Consider the following 17780-nt stretch of genomic DNA (forward strand, 5'->3'; position numbering starts at 1 on the left):
TGGGGTGATTGGGGGGCAAGCAGTGACAGGCTGGGCCCTGACTCGTGGGTCCTCAAAATGTCACAAATGTTTAATTTACCTTTTGGGTGCTAGCTTCCAGTGTTTCGTTTAAGGTCTGGCTGCTAAGAGCCGAAAGAAAGACCACAGCATGCATGGCACATGCTGCATTCATTCGAAGACCAATTTGGGAAAGGGGTATTAAAGGAGAAGGAAAGCTATGGAGAAGTTCATTAGTTACAAAATATTCAATATCTCAAAAAAACACATTTGACTTTGCTACTCCCCTTCATAGCTGAGCCAGTAACAATGGAAAGCTTGTATACATCCCAGAGTAGCTGCCTTTAGACCATACTGCAGCACAGTGTACCTGTGCACCAAAGTGTAACACCAAGAAGTGGGATAGTGCAGGCTTACAGCCATGCTGAAGTCAAGTGGAAAATAAAACAAATCTGTTGGCAGTCTTTGCTCAGCTGAGAGGTTTCGTAGTGGCCAAGAAAGAGAAGGAATGGTCGCAAAATGGGAGCAGATGTGCAGCACAGAAGAAAACTAGGGAAAGAGACAGGATAAAATATATTATTCTGTAAAGTTGTTTAAAAAAACAATTCGGCTGTAGATCTGATAAATTTTAGTGTCAATATTTGATGGGGAATAATTGATGAATTCAACAACAGTTGCTTGTAGTAACCATGTGCTTACACACTGGGTGAGGACTTGGAGTAGGTTCCATAATAGCTGGAAAAGAAATGACTGGGTTTTGGCTGCAGTAGATCTGAACTTATGCTTAAGCTGAAAATTTCAGAAGAGGAAGCTGAACAGTGAGTGAAGAAACTTGGTGAGGGTGGGGGTGGGGGGGAAGGTACAGGAGACTTTTGATAGAAGGGAAAGACAGCAAGGCAAAGTGGTTTAGGCTTTACTGGTTGAAACACTGGACTCCAGTGGTGGAGAGCAAGCAGTAAACCAGTGTCAGAAGAATGGAGGATAAGGGCCCAGGCACAAAGAAGATTCCTCAAGTAAGAAGGGGTGAGATAACAGCTGGACTTGAAAGTGAGGATGACGATCTGGAAATCGACTTGGGCAAAAGGAGCTAATGGAGTTTTCTGATGATTGATAATTGGGTCGATGATGTTGTACAAGAGAGGGCACAGGCTGCAAACTTCTCATTTAATTAAGTGTGTGAAAGCTCAAAGTAGAGCATGGGAGCAAGCAATCTTTGACCTGTTAAAGGTGTGGATAAAGGTTTCAGCAGCAGTTGGAATGGGCTAAGGATATAATGCAAAGTTCAGAGGTGCCAATTTTGGTGTCAGACTGGATGTGAAGTAGAAAGGTCAGTTCATAGTCAAAGATAATGGTAGGTTTGCACACCACAGGTCTCAGCCTGAACGAGCAGTCAGCATCAGTGGTACATAGACATTGGCAAGTGCAGATGCTGGAAATCTGAAAAAAAACCCAGAAAATGCTGGAAATACTCAGCAGGTCAGGTGGCATCTGTGGGGAGAGAAACAAAGTTAATGTTTCAGGTCGATGACCTTTCATCAGAATTAGATATCCCTAGTATCGTCAATATTAAATTATAGGAAGTTATGACTTAACCAAGACTTTAAAAGGTTACTGCACAGGATAAAAGTTCATGGGGCTGGGGGTAATATATTAGCATGGATAGAGGATTGGCTAACTAACAGTAAACAGAGAGTCGGGATAAATGGTTCATTCTCTGGTTGGAAATCAGTAACTAGTGAGGTGCCGCAGGGATCAGTGCTGGGACCCCAACTATTTACAATCTATATTAACGACTTGGAAGGGGGGACTGAGTGTAACGTAGCCAAGTTTGTAGATGATACAAAGATGGGAGGAAAAGCAATGTGTGAGGAGGACACGAAAAATCTGCAAAAGGACATAGGCAGGCTAAGTGAATGGGCAAAAATTTGGCAGATGGAGTATAATGTTGGAAATGTGAGGTCATGCACTTTGGCAGAAAAACAAATCAAAGAGCAAGTTATTATTTAAATAGAGAAAGATTGCAAAGTGTTGTAGCACAGCGGGACCTGGGGGTACTTGTGCATGAAACACTAAAGGATAGTATGCAGGTACAGCAAGTGATCAGGAAGGCCAATGGAATCTTGACCTTTATTGCAAAGGGGATGGAGTATAAAAAGCAGGGAAGTCTTGCTACAGCTCTACAGGGCATTGGTGAGGCCACACCTGGAACACAGCGTGCAGTTTGGTTTCCATATTTACAAAGGATATACTTGCTTTGGAGGCAATTCAGAGAAGGTTCACTAGGTTGATTCTGGAGATGAGGGGGTTGACTTATGAGGAAAGATTAAGTAGGTTGGGCCTCTACTCATTGGAATTCAGAAGAATGAGAGAATGAGAGATCATATCGAAACGTACAAGATTATGAAGGGGGCTTGACAAGGTGGATGCAGAGAGGATGTTTCCACTGATGGGGGAGACTAGAACTAGAGGGCATAATCTTAGTTTTAAATGGGCAGCCCCTTATTCTGAGTTGAAGAGGAATTTCTTCTCTCAGAGGGTTGTAAATCTGTGGAAATCACTACCTCAGAGAGCTGTGGAAGCTGGGACATTGAATAAATTTAAGACAGAAATAGAGAGTTTCTTAAACGATAAGCGGATAAGGGGTTATGGGGAGCGGCGGGGAAGTGGACCGGCGTCTATGATCAGATCAGCCATGATCGTATTAAATGGCGGAGCAGGCTTGAGGGGCCATATGGCCTACTCCTGCTCCTATTTCTTCTGTTCTTATGCCATACAGCAGTTGTATAGTATTGCAACAGCATCATCATCAAAGGCAGTCCCTCGGGGTCGAGGATGACTTGCTTTCACACTAAAAATGAGTACTCAGGTGATGGATGAACACATTTTAAACAATGAAAGATGCTTGTGCGTAAATTCTTTTAACGTGGGGTGGTCGCTGCACACCAGCGGTCCAGTGGCAAGGCTCTGCTGCATGTGCCAATACATACACTCAAACTCAAACATACTCCTAATGTCTTCTTTTCTTCCTTCCTCCTTCCCACAGGACCTCTCTCTACGTGGAATTCATAGTACGCAATGTGAACCTCACGACCTCACAGCCTCGCTATTGGCCCGTGCTGGCCCTTCTCTTGGTCTTGTCCACGCTGCTCCACCTCTGGGCTCCGACCTCTCCACTCCTCCATGCCTTGTCTGTCCTCTCCTCGCCGCTTGTGGTACCCCACTAGTTACAGCCTGCCAACCTGAAAATGAGCCTTTTATTCCCACTCTCTGTTTTCTGTCTGCTAACCAATCCCACACTACTAGTTCCCCCTGGTTACTACTTCAAAAAACGATTATATTTGTCAATGACAATTTCCCTTTCATAAATCTGTGTTGACTCTGCCCAATCATATTATGATTTTCTAAGTGCCCTGTTACATTTCCCTAATAATAGATTCTAGCATTTTCTCTACGACTGATTATCAGGCTAACTGGTCTACAAGTCACTGTTTTCTCTCCCTCCCTTACGTTTGTTAGCTTCCAATCCACGGGGATCATTTTAGAATCTAGGGAATTCTGGAAGATCAAAACTAATACATTCACTATCTCTGTGCTCAGTCACACACTGTGATAAGTTCACTGTGCAACAGCAATGGAGTGATGAAGAAAAGCAGATGTGAGAGTCATCAATATACACGTGGAAGCCAATGCAATGCTTGTGGATGATATCATAAAGTGGTAGTATGTAGATTAATAGGATGCAAAGGAAAAAGCCTTGCGGCACGCCAACACATGACCATGAGGGCATGGAAACAGAAATTATGAGAGGAAACTTAGTGAATGCGTTTGAACATGTAGAGTGGAACCATAAAAGCACGTCATGAATGAAGGAGTTAAAAACCAATGTGAACTTAAAATGAAAAACAGCAAGTGTAGAAAAACTACCAGACAGTGCAGAACAGAAATAGAGTCCAAACAGTTAGACCCCTCACAATAGAACCATATAACTGGAAACTGTGGAAGAAGTTGAAAAACTGTTGGAAATTAGGACATGTCTGGGTGAAATGAGCGAGATGTTAGGAGCTGCACCTGGTCTGACATAATTTCAGGAAACAGAGTGATGCCTCACCAAGCAGACAATCAAAATAACCATCGAGGTCTAGCAACTGTGGATGATTGGCCAAAGCTGGGTCTCTGATAACTTTTAATCACGCCCCAACTGGCAAAAAAACACAAATAGTAATCGAAGCAGGTCAAACACTGCAGTCAACGGAGTCTGAAGGAGCTTGTCTAAAGGAAGAATATCCAAAAAGAACCTCAAGTGCTATGGAAACTGATCATTCCATCAGCTTGACGTTTGAAGCATCGGTTTAAGGTTGTATGTATTGCTTGATGCTTGTGTGAATTGTTGAATCATTAAATCTAAATTTTGATTAAACTGAAGTATGGAATAGTGTGGATTTCTTTGACTGTCTATCATCTGGGTCCACAAATCACTGGAAAATCTGCTTTCGCACCAATCTTGGTGCCCGGACAGGGACTTGGTATAGTCAGACAAAGAAAGAGTAAAATATCTCATCCTGTGATAGAACAGATAAAGGGTTTATGGCTGGGAACATAGCAAGGTATTAAAATAGAAGCAGCAATACAAAAATACATAGAAAAGAAGTTACCAAGGAGAGAGAAACGGTATCCGACAGAGGACCATCAAATAGATCCCTTCATAGCATACAATGATAGGTGGTTATGTATGTTAGAAAAACGACCCAAGTTAAAGAAACAGGCTAAGGCTGTATGGTTACTTGGCATCGGTAAACAAAAGGATAGCGATGAGAAGAGGCAAGAGCTAAAAACAGAGGTAGATATTCTAAAACGGGAAGTGGAGGAAGTAAAAGAGCAATTGAAAAAAATGCATGATAATTGGGAGTGAGATGGCCAAAATAGTGAAGAAACAGAACTAAACCATAGAGGGCAATATGGAGTATTTCCAAAGTCAGGCCCTAGTTAAAGAAAGCAATTTGACACTAAAACACCAGTCGAACAAGAGACATTAGAAAAATTGGGAAAAGCAGAGAAACAAAGGGATGATTTAAAGGCAGCAATAACAGATGATTGCCAATAAAGAAAATTGTCATGGATCAGAGGTATCCCATTCTCACTAAATGCAAGATCATTCAGTTGGAAAAAGCTCTACAAGTAAAACAAGGACGTTTTTGTACCATGAAAGGGGATAATAGTGACAGCAAATTAGACCAACAAGGGATTGGGATGACTAAGACACAGAGGCTGCTGAATATGGACACTACGATGACCATCTGCCATGGCTCCCCCAATAGCAGGCATGGAACAGGTTAAATATAATGCTGATGGCCAGGGTGTCAGAAAAAATGTAGCAGAGAGTTTTGATGTACCCCCAAACAATTACAATGACATGACAGAGACCGGTCGCTTATGCATCCCGAGTCCTTACAGCGGCAGAAGTAAACTACTCCACGTGAAAAACATTTGCTTGCAACTTTTTGGGCCATTCGCATTTTGCTAGCATAGTGTGACCAGCACCCGCTAACTAACAATACTCCTACATAGGATGGAAGATTGAAGGATGGTTCGGTGTCTCACGTCTGCTTAGCCCGGTGGATCCTGTTATTGGAGGGGAGAGATATTGAAGTCCACCAATCACCCAGATCGAACCAGTTTCTCATGAAATCTGATGTATCAAGGAGAAAAGCATCAGTGCAAGGTGTCCAACAAAAACCACTTTGAAGGTCCAGCAAAGGCAGGAGTATTGACAAACACTCGAGATATACATGTAGACGGATCCAGTAGAGTGGAGAAAGGAAAACAGGATGTGGTATACACGACCATGATAGGCAAATAGAATCAGCTATAAAATTGTCTGCACAGGCAGCTGAATTGGCAGCTGTGGTGTACGTGGTCACACATCCTGCTGAGTTTCCAAATCCCTTTACCATATATTCAGACTCTACATAGGTGTGTAACTCTGAGTATCTTCTAATCTGGGAGGAGAGGCTTCAAATCAGCAGACAGGAAAGCATTAACCTCTACCCTGATTCTAAAGGTACTTTTTAATAAGGCACAGGAAGTACCTGTGAGAGGGGAGCAGCCTATCAAAAGCCCAGCGGGAGATCGAGAGCCAGCGGCAGTTGGTGAGAGGGGAGCGACCTGTCAAAAGCCCAGCGGGAGATCGAGAGCCAGCGGCAGTTGGTGAGAGGGGAGCGACCTGTCAAAAGCCCAGCGGGAGATCGAGAGCCAGCGGCAGTTGGTGAGAGGGGAGCGACCTGTCAAAAGCCCAGCGGGAGATCGAGAGCCAGCGGCAGTTGGTGAGAGGGGAGCGACCTGTCAAAAGCCCAGCGGGAGATCGAGAGCCAGCGACAGTTGGTGAGAGGGGAGCAGCCTATCAAAAGCCCAGCGGGAGATCGAGAGCCAGCGGCAGTTGGTGAGAGGGGAGCGACCTGTCAAAAGCCCAGCGGGAGATCGAGAGCCAGCGGCAGTTGGTGAGAGGGGAGCGACCTGTCAAAAGCCCAGCGGGAGATCGAGAGCCAGCGGCAGTTGGTGAGAGGGGAGCGACCTGTCAAAAGCATACTGGTGCAGCTACAGCGGGAGAGAAAGCAAAATAGAAGTAGAAAGTAATCAAAAAGTGACGTCACAGCCAATGGGGTAAGTGATTGGCTGGTGATTGGTGAGTAGCTTTTCTTTTATTTTTTATATCAGTAAGTGAACTATAACATTGTTATTACCAATTTAAGGGTATCTAAGGTTAAGACATGGCAGGAGAGCTCGGTCATGTGATATGCTCCTCCTGTACCATGTGGGAACTCGGGGACACTTCCGGTGTCCCTGACGACTACGTGTGTGGGAAGTGTATCCGCCTCGAGCTCTTGACGGTCCGCGTTGCGGAATTGGAGCTGAAGGTGGATTCACTCTGGAGCATCCACGATGCTGAGAATGACGTGAGTATCACGTGTAGTGAGTTGGTCTTACCGCAGGAGAAGGGTCCACAGCCAGATAGGGAATGGAAGACCAACAGGAAGAGCAGTGCAAGAAAGATAGTGCAGGAGTCCCCTGTGGTCATCCCCCTGCAAAACAGATACACTGCTTTGAGTACTGTTGGGGAGGATGACTCATCAGGGGAGGGCAGCAACAGCCAAGTTCATGGCACCATAGGTGGCTCTGCTGCAAAGGAGGGCAGGAAAAAGAGTGGGAGCGCGATAGTGATAGGGGATTCGATGGTGAGGGGAATAGATAGGCGTTTCTGCGGACGCAACCGAGACTCCAGGATGGTATGTTGCCTCCCTGGTGCAAGGGTCAAGGATGTCTCGGAGCGGGTGCAGGACATTCCGAAATGGGAGGGAGAACAGCCAGTTGTCGTGGTGCACATTGGTACCAACGACATAGGTAAAAAAAAGGATGAGGTCCTACGAAAAGAATTTAAGGAGCTAGGAGCTAAATTAAAAAGTAGGACCTCAAAAGTAGTAATCTCGGGATTGCTACCAGTGCCACGTGCTAGTCAGAGTAGGAATCGCAGGATAGCGCAGATGAATACATGGCTTGAGCAGTGGTGCAGCAGGGAGGGATTCAAATTCTTGGGGCATTGGAACCGGTTCTGGGGGAGGTGGGACCAGTACAAACCGGACGGTCTGCACCTGGGCAGGTCCGGAACCAATGTCCTAGGGGGAGTGTTTGCTAGTGCTGTTGGGGAGGAGTTAAACTAATATTGCAGGGGGATGGGAACCTATACAGGGAGACAGAGGGAGACAAAAAGGAGGCAAAAGCAAAAGACAGAAAGGAGATGAGGAAAAGTGGAGGGCAGAGAAACCCAAGGCAAAGAACAAAAAGGGCCACTGTACAGCAAAATTCTAAAAGGACAAAGGGTGTTAAAAAAGCAAGCCTGAAGGCTTTGTGTCTTAATGCAAGGAGTATCCGCAATAAGGTGGATGAATTAATTGTGCAAATAGATGTTAACAAATATGATGTGATTGGGATTACGGAGACGTGGCTCCAGGATGATCAGGGCTGGGAACTCAACATCCAGGGGTATTCAACATTCAGGAAGGATAGAATAAAAGGAAAAGGAGGTGGGGTAGCATTGCTGGTTAAAGAGGAGATTAATGCAATAGTTAGGAAAGACATTAGCTTGGATGATGTGGAATCTATATGGGTAGAGCTGCAGAACACTAAAGGGCAAAAATCGTTAGTGGGAGTTGTGTACAGACCTCCAAACAGTAGTAGTGATGTTGGGGAGGGCATCAAACAGGAAATTAGGAGTGCATGCAATAAAGGTGCAGCAGTTATAATGGGTGACTTTAATATGCACATAGATTGGGCTAGCCAAACTGGAAGCAATACGGTGGAGGAGGATTTCCTGGAATGCATAAGGGATGGTTTTCTAGACCAATATGTCGAGGAACCAACTAGGGGGGAGGCCATCTTAGACTGGGTGTTGTGTAATGAGAGAGGATTAATTAGCAATCTCATTGTGCGAGGCCCCTTGGGGAAGAGTGACCATAATATGGTGGAATTCTGCATTAGGATGGAGAATGAAACAGTTAATTCAGAGACCATGGTCCAGAACTTAAAGAAGGGTAACTTTGAAGGTATGAGGCATGAATTGGCTAAGATAGATTGGCTAATGATACTTAAGGGGTTGACTGTGGATGGGCAATGGCAGACATTTAGAGAACGCATGGATGAATTACAACAATTGTACATTCCTGTCTGGCGTAAAAATAAAAAAGGAAAGGTGGCTCAACCGTGGCTATCTAGGGAAATCAGGGATAGTATTAAAGCCAAGGAAGTGGCATACAAATTGGCCAGAAATAGCAGCGAACCTGGGGACTGGGAGAAATTTAGAACTCAGCAGAGGAGGACAAAGGGTTTGATTAGGGTAGGGAAAATGGAGTACGAGAAGAAGCTTGCAGGGAACATTAAGGCGGATTGCAAAAGTTTCTATAGGTATGTAAAGAGAAAGAGGTTAGTAAAGACAAACGTAGGTCCCCTGCAGTCAGAATCAGGGGAAGTCATAACAGGGAACAAAGAAATGGCAGACCAATTGAACAAGTACTTTGGTTCAGTATTCACTAAGGAGGACACAAACAACCTTCCGGATATAAAAGTGGTCAGAGGGTCTATTAAGGAGGAGGAACTGAGGGAAATCTTTATTAGTCGGGAAATTGTGTTGGGGAAATTGATGGGATTGAAGGCCGATAAATCCCCAGGGCCTGATGGACTGCATCCCAGAGTACTTAAGGAGGTGGCCTTGGAAATAGCGGATGCATTGACAGTCATTTTCCAACATTCCATTGACTCTGGATCAGTTCCTATGGAGTGGAGGGTAGCCAATGTAACCCCACTTTTTAAAAAAGGAGGGAGAGAGAAAGCAGGGAATTATAGACCGGTCAGCCTGACCTCAGTAGTGGGTAAAATGATGGAATCAATTATTAAGGATGTCATAGCAGCGCATTTGGAAAATGGTGACATGATAGGTCCAAGTCAGCATGGATTTGTAAAAGGGAGATCATGCTTGACAAATCTTCTGGAATTTTTTGAGGATGTTTCCAATAAAGTGGACAAAGGAGTACCAGTTGATGTGGTATATTTGGACTTTCAGAAGGCTTTCGACAAGGTCCCACACAGGAGATTAATGTGCAAAGTTAAAGCACATGGGATTGGGGGTAGTGTGCTGACGTGGATTGAGAACTGGTTGTTAGACAGGAAGCAAAGAGTAGGAGTAAATGGGTACTTTTCGGAATGGCAGGCAGTGACTAGTGGGGTACCGCAGGGTTCTGTGCTGGGGCCCCAGCTGTTTACATTGTACATTAATGATTTAGACGAGGGGATTAAATGTAGTATCTCCAAATTTGCGGATGACACTAAGTTGGGTGGCAGTGTGAGCTGCGAGGAGGATGCTATGAGGCTACAGAGTGACTTGGATAGGTTAGGTGAGTGGGCAAATGCGTGGCAGATGAAGTATAATGTGGATAAATGTGAGGTTATCCACTTTGGTGGTAAAAACAGAGAGACAGACTATTATCTGAATGGTGACAGATTAGGAAAAGGGAAGGTGCAACGAGACCTGGGTGTCATGGTACATCAGTCATTGAAGGTTGGCATGCAGGTACAGCAGGCGGTTAAGAAAGCAAATGGCATGTTGGCCTTCATAGCGAGGGGATTTGAGTACAGGGGCAGGGAGGTGTTGCTACAGTTGTACAGGGCCTTGGTGAGGCCACACCTGGAGTATTGTGTACAGTTTTGGTCTCCTAACTTGAGGAAGGACATACTTGCTGTTGAGGGAGTGCAGCGAAGATTCACCAGACTGATTCCCGGGATGGTGGGACTGACCTATCAAGAAAGACTGAATCAACTGGGCTTGTATTCACTGGAGTTCAGAAGAGTGAGAGGGGACCTCATAGAAACGTTTAAAATTCTGACGGGTTTGGACAGGTTGGATGCAGGAAGAATGTTCCCAATGTTGGGGAAGTCCAGAACCAGGGGTCACAGTCTAAGGATAAGGGGTAAGCCATTTAGGACCGAGATAAGGAGAAACTTCTTCACCCAGAGAGTGGTGAACCTGTGGAATTCTCTACCACAGGAAGTAGTTGAGGCCAATTCACTAAATATATTCAAAAGGGAGTTAGATGAAGTCCTTACTACTCGGGGGATCAAGGGGTATGGCGTGAAAGCAGGAAGTGGGTACTGAAGTTTCATGTTCAGCCATGAACTCGTTGAATGGCGGTGCAGGCTAGAAGGGCTGAATGGCCTGCTCCTGCACCTATTTTCTATGTTTCTATGTTTACCTGGAGAAATGGCAATTCATAAATTCAGGGCACATATCAAAAATAAGCTTCTACAGGAGTAAAATCATAAGGCAGATGAATTGACGAAGAAAGGAGGTAAGGAGGGAATGGATTGGGATCAGTAGCAATCTTCCCCCCCAACGAAGGCTAATCAGCCCGAGAAAAATCTACAAGATGGGGATCTACAAGATCTACAAGATGGGGATCCTGAAATAAAGGCAGCAATGGTAACATGAGAAAAGCAAGTCCGTGGGGAGAGTATGCTCATAAGCCGAAATTAGAGGTGAAAGAGTGGATCTTGTTATACAATCAAAAATGGATGCTACCACAGAATGAACAAAATGTTTTTCTTGACCAAGCCCATGCTGCATTCATCTCAGCCCATGGGGAAAGTTAGAAAGGCTTCAGCAAGTGGCATGGTGGCCAGGAATGCGAGACCAAGTGGAGTATTACTGTCAGAAGTGTTTAATTTGCGTACAACACAACACGGATGCGAATATCAAAAAGTCGCTGTTGCATCACACTCGGCCGACAGCAGGCCATTGAACTGATCTACAGATAGATTATATTGGAACTTTTCCCTTGTCCTCCTGAGGAAACCAGTATGCATTGGTGCACAGGCTGCTTCATTATCTGAGGAGTTGCAAATAGAACTATTATGTACAAAGGAATCCTGAGAAAGGGAAAAGAAAAATGGTTCCATGTCAATCAGTTAAGAGAGTACAAGGTACAATGTACCTGGAGTGGTCAATCAGTTGGAGGAAGAAATCCCTCAAGCCTCACCTATGCTCTGGGATGAGGAGAATTACATCCACCTGTGACAAGAGAAGGAAACACTTGGCTTCGGCAATTAAGGCAGAGACCAATGCCTCACCCACCATGGATGGAGGATCCCTCCATCATTATATGAAGCCTAAGAGCAGGGTAGCAGGTGGTGATCAGCAGGAGGTTTCTGTGACATTGTTTAACCTGTAGCCTTGTGTTAATATTGAGGAATGCTGAGATTGTCTAAGTTTTGTCTTGATACAATGCTAGAGTTGTTACTGATAGGTTGGCTTGATTTATTTTTGAACCCGATAGCATAATGTAATGGAACTGGAATCACACTTAGGCTGACTAGGTAAGGGTGGCAAGCTTTCTTTCCTGAAGAAAGTGAACCAGTTGGGTTTTATGACAATCCATAAGATTTTGGAGCTAGACCACAAAATAATTTATTTATTTTACTCCATTTCACAACTTGTCATGGTGGGATCTGTGACATGAGCCCATATCATAACCACTAGGTTACCATACCTCATTTTGTGCACAAGACATTCCAAAAATCCTACATATATTTATTCAGACACCAGCTCCCACCTTTTATCATTTTTAAAGTCAGATTTTACAATAAAAGTATTTAATTTTGGTACCTGTAACACCACAAGTCTACACATCTCGGTTGATAGGAATGGATGCGCTTGTCTGAATTTGTTGAACCTACCAGTTCCAAAGAAGCTACTACTCATATTAGATAGGAATGTGCAGAACGGGACGTGACCATTCCAGTTCATTGGGCCAATCTCAAAATTTGAAAAAATGATAATTACTCTCATACATCTCAATCATTTCTCTGCCAAATATCTGTCCAGTTCCCTCACAAATCTGCAAATTCTATCCACTTCTACTGTCTGCCAGGCAGGCTGTCTCATATATTCAGAACTCTGTTCATCTTCCCTCTTCCAAATTTCAGTTTGTGGTTTCTTGCAGAATTTGTTGCATCAAAAATTATGGTTCAATTTCTCTATAATATCTTCAATACCTAAATAAGATCACACACAAATCTTCTTTTCTCCAATGTAAACATTCCCAATTGCTGTAGCTTAATCCAAGATGACAGTTCAGATTCCCTTCACTGTACCCACGTGTGTTGTATCCTGTAGACCAGTACCATTTAGATATATATCTCATCAAAGTTCAAAACAGATTTATGGGATTGCCTAAAATCTAAGTTAGGCAATATGTACATGTCTTCCATCTCATACTATAATACTTTAGCACCAGTCATCTTTTGAAAAATAGTGTTTGTAATGTCAAGTTTTCTACCTTTCACTGATAAATTCCTGCATCCTCTTCTGAAGGTCACTATTTATTCTGTTCTTCTCCTCATTTTCTTCTTTCAGCTCCTTAACCTGAGTCTTATATAGAGTCTGTGAACAAATCCAACAATTGTTTTCCAACATTAAGTATTTTGAACAAAGGAATAAATCAAGAGTAACATTTCCCACATATAAATCACAAATAGCATGTGTAAAATTCAGCCTACAACTTCTAAAAATGAAGATGCTATACTTCAGTTAAGCAAATAATAAAACTTAGACTGAGAAACAAACAGTCATTCTACCGATTCAGCTTATTCCTTTCAGACGTCGTACAATTGGGTCCCGTATCTTTGCCTTAATCTTTGAACCAATTATTGGATTATAAAACAAGTATATACCCCAAGAGGCAAAAGAGATACATCAGGGGTGATGCAACCATGGTCTACAGGAGTGGTTAGGGCGAGTATTAAACAAAGAGAGAAGGATTATACAAAAGTGAATATGAGTAGCAGGAATTAGCACTTGGAAGGTTATAGAAAGCAACAAAAGGAGACCAAGAAAATAATGAAGCTGGCAAATGAGGAATGTGAAATTATAACATATAGGCCCAAGTTCCCGATATCCGCTAGAACGGCGCACCTGAGAGGCCCACCTATTTTGTGGAATGAAAAGCGCGCCAAAAACTTACCTCGCGATTCTCCGAATGTAGCAGGCCGGTTCAGCAGTCAGCGCAACGGCAAGGGGGGGGGGGGGGGGGGGGGCGGAGCTACAGCCCTAGGCCAAAACGAATGTCGGCAGCTGCGCGCATGCACAGTAGCTCCTGGCCCCCAGATTCTGTGTGCGTGTGCTGCTGGCTGTGTGGGAGGGGCCTGAAGCACGCAGCCCCAAGCCCTGGCCGAATGGGCTCCTGGAGCGGGCAGAGTGCCAATTTCCAGCATGCAGCACCAGCCCCAAGCCCTGGCCGAATGGGCTCCTGGAGCGGGCAGAGTGCCAATTTCCAGCATGCAGCACCAGCCCCTAGCCCTGGCCGAATAGGCTCCTGCAGAGTGCCGATTTCCAGCCTGTAGCACGCAGCCCCTAGCCCTGGCCAGGCTCCCGAACGGGTAGGTGAGGTAGGAACTTTTTATTTTTTATTTATTGATTTATTGAATGATTTTTTACTTTTTACTTATTGATTTATTTATCATTTATTATTGATGATGGTTCTTTATTTTTAAAAGTGAAGTGTTTAATGCTTTGCAAAATCCCCTAACTTCCCTTCCCCCGCCCCCAACCCCCATCTCTGGCTTACCTGTGCCAAATTCTAAAGTGTACGCAAGGTTTTTCTGAGCGTACAAAAGTCGACACTTAGTCCATTCTAAGTTAGTTTGGAGTAACTTTTCATTGCCTAAACTTGCAAAACAGGCATAAGTGGCTGGTAACACCCCCTTTTAAAAAAATGAACTAAAACGAAACTAAACTAACTCACTAGAACTGGAGCAAACTAAATGCCAAACTAAACTAGTTGCTCCAAAAAAAAGGAGCAACTCCACCCGAAACTTGGGCCCATCATGTTGCACTTTATCGAATGCTTTCTGGAAATCCAAATACACAACATCAACTGGTTCCCCTTTATCCACCCTGCTCGTTACTTCCTCAAAGAACTCCAGCAAATTTGTCAAACACGATTTTCCTTTCATTAAAGCCATGCTGACTCTACTTGACTGCATTATGATTTTCTAAATATACCTGTAGAAACTCTTGCTATCTGTTCTTTATTTTTGTGCTAGTTTGCTTTCATAGTCTATCTTCCCTTTCTTAATCATTTTTTTGAGTCATTCTTTGCTGGCTTTTAAAAGCTTCCCAATATTCTGTCCTTCCACTAGTTTTGGTCACTTTGTATGCCCTTGTTTTTAATTGGATATCATCCTTTATTTCTTTAGTTAGCCACGGATGGCTATCTTTTCTTTTACACCTTTTCCTCCTCACTGGAATATATTTTTCTTGAGTTATGAAATATTTCCTTAAATGTACACCACTGTTCATCTACCGTCCTACAATTTAATCTAATTTCCCAGTCCACTTTAGCCAACTCTGCCCTCATACCTTTGTAGTCTCCTTTATTTAAGTTTAATACGCTGGTTTGAGAGCCAACTTTCTCGCCCTCTATCTGAATTTGAAATTCAACCATGCTATGGTCACTCGTTCCAAGGGGATCCTTTACTAGGAGATTGTTTATTAATCCTGTCTCATTACACAGGACCAAATCTAAGATAGCCTGCCCCCTGGTTGGTTCCGTTACATACTGCTCAAGAAACCCGTCCCTTATGCACTCTATGAACTCTTCCTCAAGGTTACCCTGACCAATTTCATTTGTCCAATCAATATGGAGGTTAAAATCACCCGTGATTATTGCTGTTCCATTTTAACAAGCCCCCACTATTTCTTAGTTTATACTCTGACCAACAGAGTTGCTACTGTTAGGGGGCCTATAGACTACGCCCACCAGTGACTTTTTCCCCTTATTATTCCTTATCTCCATCCTAACTGTTTCAACATCCTGATCATTTGAGCCAATATCGTTTCTCACTATTGCAGTGATTCCATTTTTTTTTTTATCAACAGAGCTACCCCACCTCCTTTTCCTTTCTGTCTGTCCTTCCGAATTGTCAAGTACCCCTGAATATTTAGTTCCCAGTCATGGTCACCTTGCACCCACGTCTCTGTTATGGCTACCAGATCATACCCATTGTAACCATTTGTGCCGACAGCTCATCCAATTTGTTACGAATGCTGCGTGCATTCAGATAAAGAGCTTTTAAAAGTATTTTACCTCCATTTTCTCCTGCTATGGCCCCAGTTTCTGATACACTCTTATGTTTATAGATTCTGTCCCTTCCTGTCACGCTTTGGTTTTCATTTCTCCCAATGCTACCCTGCTCTACTGCCTTCACCTTGTTCTTTGAGCTTTTAGGCTCCTGCTCACTTGAACCCTCCCCCCGCCCCGCACTAATTAGTTTAAAAAGCTTTCTCTGCAGCTCTAGTTATTTGGTTCGCCAGGACCCTAGGCCCCAGCACGTTCCAAGTGGAGTCCGTCCCGATGGAACAGCTCCCTCTTAGCCCAGTTAGGAACCAAAACCAATTTCTCCCACACCAGTCTTTGAGCCATGAGTTTAGCTCTCTGATCTTATTTAACCTATGTAAATTTGCTCGTGGCTCGGGTAGTAATCCAGAGATTATTACCTTTTCAGTTCTGCTTTTTGATTTGGCCCCTAGCTGTTCATAATCCCTTAGCAGAACCTTCTTGTCTGTCCTATCTATGTCATTTGTCTATGTGAGCTGTGAGGAGGATGCTAAAAGGCTGCAGGGTGACTTGGACAGGATAGGTAAGTGGGCAAATGCATGGCAGATGCAGTATAATGTGGATAAATGTGAGGTTATCCACTTTGGGGGCAAAAACATGAAGGCAGAATATTATCTGAATGGCGGCAGATTAGGAAAGGGGAGGTGCAACGAGAACCTGGGTGTCATGGTACATCAGTTATTGAAAGTTGGCAAGTAGGTACAGCAGACGGTGAAGCAGGCAAATGGTATGTTGGCCTTCATAGCCTGAGGGATTTGTGTATAGGAGCAGGGAGGTCTTACTGCAGTTGTACAGGGCTTGGTGAGGCCTCACCTGTAATATTGTGTTCAGTTTTGGTCTCCTAATCTGAGGAAGGACGTTCTTGCTATTCAGGAGTACAGCGAAGGTTCACCAGACTGATTCCCGGGATGGCATATGAGGAGACTGGATCAACTGGGCCTTTATACACTGTAGTTTAGAAGGATGAGAGGGGATCTCATAGAAACTTATAAGATTCTGACGGGACTGGACAGGTTAGATGCGGGAAGAATGTTCCCGATGATGGGGAAGTCCAGAACCAGGGGACACAGTCTTAGGATAAGGGATAGGCCATTTAGGACAGAGATGAGGAGAAACTTCTTCACTCAGAGAGTTGTTAACCTGTGGAGTTCCCTACCGCAGAGAGTTGTTGATGCCAGTTCATTGGATATATTCAAGAGGGAGTTAGATATGGCCCTTGCGGCTAAAGGGATCAAGGGGTATGGAGAGAAAGCAGGAAAGGGGTACTGAGGGAATGATCAGCCATGATCTTATTGAATGGGGGTGCAGGCTCAAAGAGCCGAATGGCCTACTCCTGCACCTATTTTCTATGTTTCTACCCACGTGGACCACGACAACTGGATTTACCCCCTCTCATTGATACTTTGATTGAGAGTCTGGCAAGACGTATTAACAACAATTAGGTGTGATAACAGTAGGTTATAATGACATGGTCGAATTGCTAAATGTAAATTTTGCTTTGGTCTTTACATGAGAAATGGATCCAATACCGCAGTACAGAGAAAATGACATTTACAAAACTTGAGATTATAATAAAAGAAAAAACTATTAATAAATGCACCAACATATTAAGCGAATAGGAATTCCTTACTTATCATTTTAAAAACCTTATTGGATTCAGGGATGAGACTGGAAGATAGCGAATGTTACATCGTTATTCAGAAAGGGAGGAAGCTACAAGAGAGAGAGAGAGAGAGAGAGAGAGAGAGAGAGAGAGAGAGAGAGAGACGGAGAGAGAGAGAGAGAGAGAGAGAGAGAAACGGAGAGAGACGGAGAGAGAGACGAAGAGAGAGAGAGCGAGGGGGTCGGAGAGAGAGAGAGAGCGAGGGGGTCGGAGAGAGAGAGAGAGCGAGGGGGGAGAGAGAGAGAGAGAGAGGGGGTCGGAGAGAGAGAGAGAGAGAGAGGGGGGTCGGAGAGAGAGAGAGAGAGAGAGAGAGGGGTCGGAGAGAGAGAGAGAGAGAGAGAGGGGGTCGAGAGAGAGAGAGAGAGAGGGTCAAGGGAGGGTGGGTGAGAGAGAGAGCTGCGAGAGAG

The 17780-nt window shown here is 44.1% G+C and overlaps 1 protein-coding gene across 3 annotated transcripts in view; it reads right to left on the reverse strand.

Moving 5' to 3' along the window:
- The window catches only part of rock1 (Rho-associated, coiled-coil containing protein kinase 1), a 324482-nt gene that overhangs the window by 48104 nt on the left and 258598 nt on the right, over positions 1–17780 (reverse strand). For all 3 annotated transcript variants that reach the window (XM_070892926.1, XM_070892932.1, XM_070892939.1), the window contains one exon: positions 12873–12976. In XM_070892926.1, coding sequence (XP_070749027.1) covers positions 12873–12976 — 104 coding nt within the window. The remainder of the gene's footprint in view (positions 1–12872; positions 12977–17780) is intronic.

The sequence above is a fragment of the Pristiophorus japonicus genome, chromosome 1, assembly GCF_044704955.1.
Source record: "Pristiophorus japonicus isolate sPriJap1 chromosome 1, sPriJap1.hap1, whole genome shotgun sequence".
Lineage (NCBI taxonomy): Eukaryota > Metazoa > Chordata > Chondrichthyes > Pristiophoridae > Pristiophorus > Pristiophorus japonicus.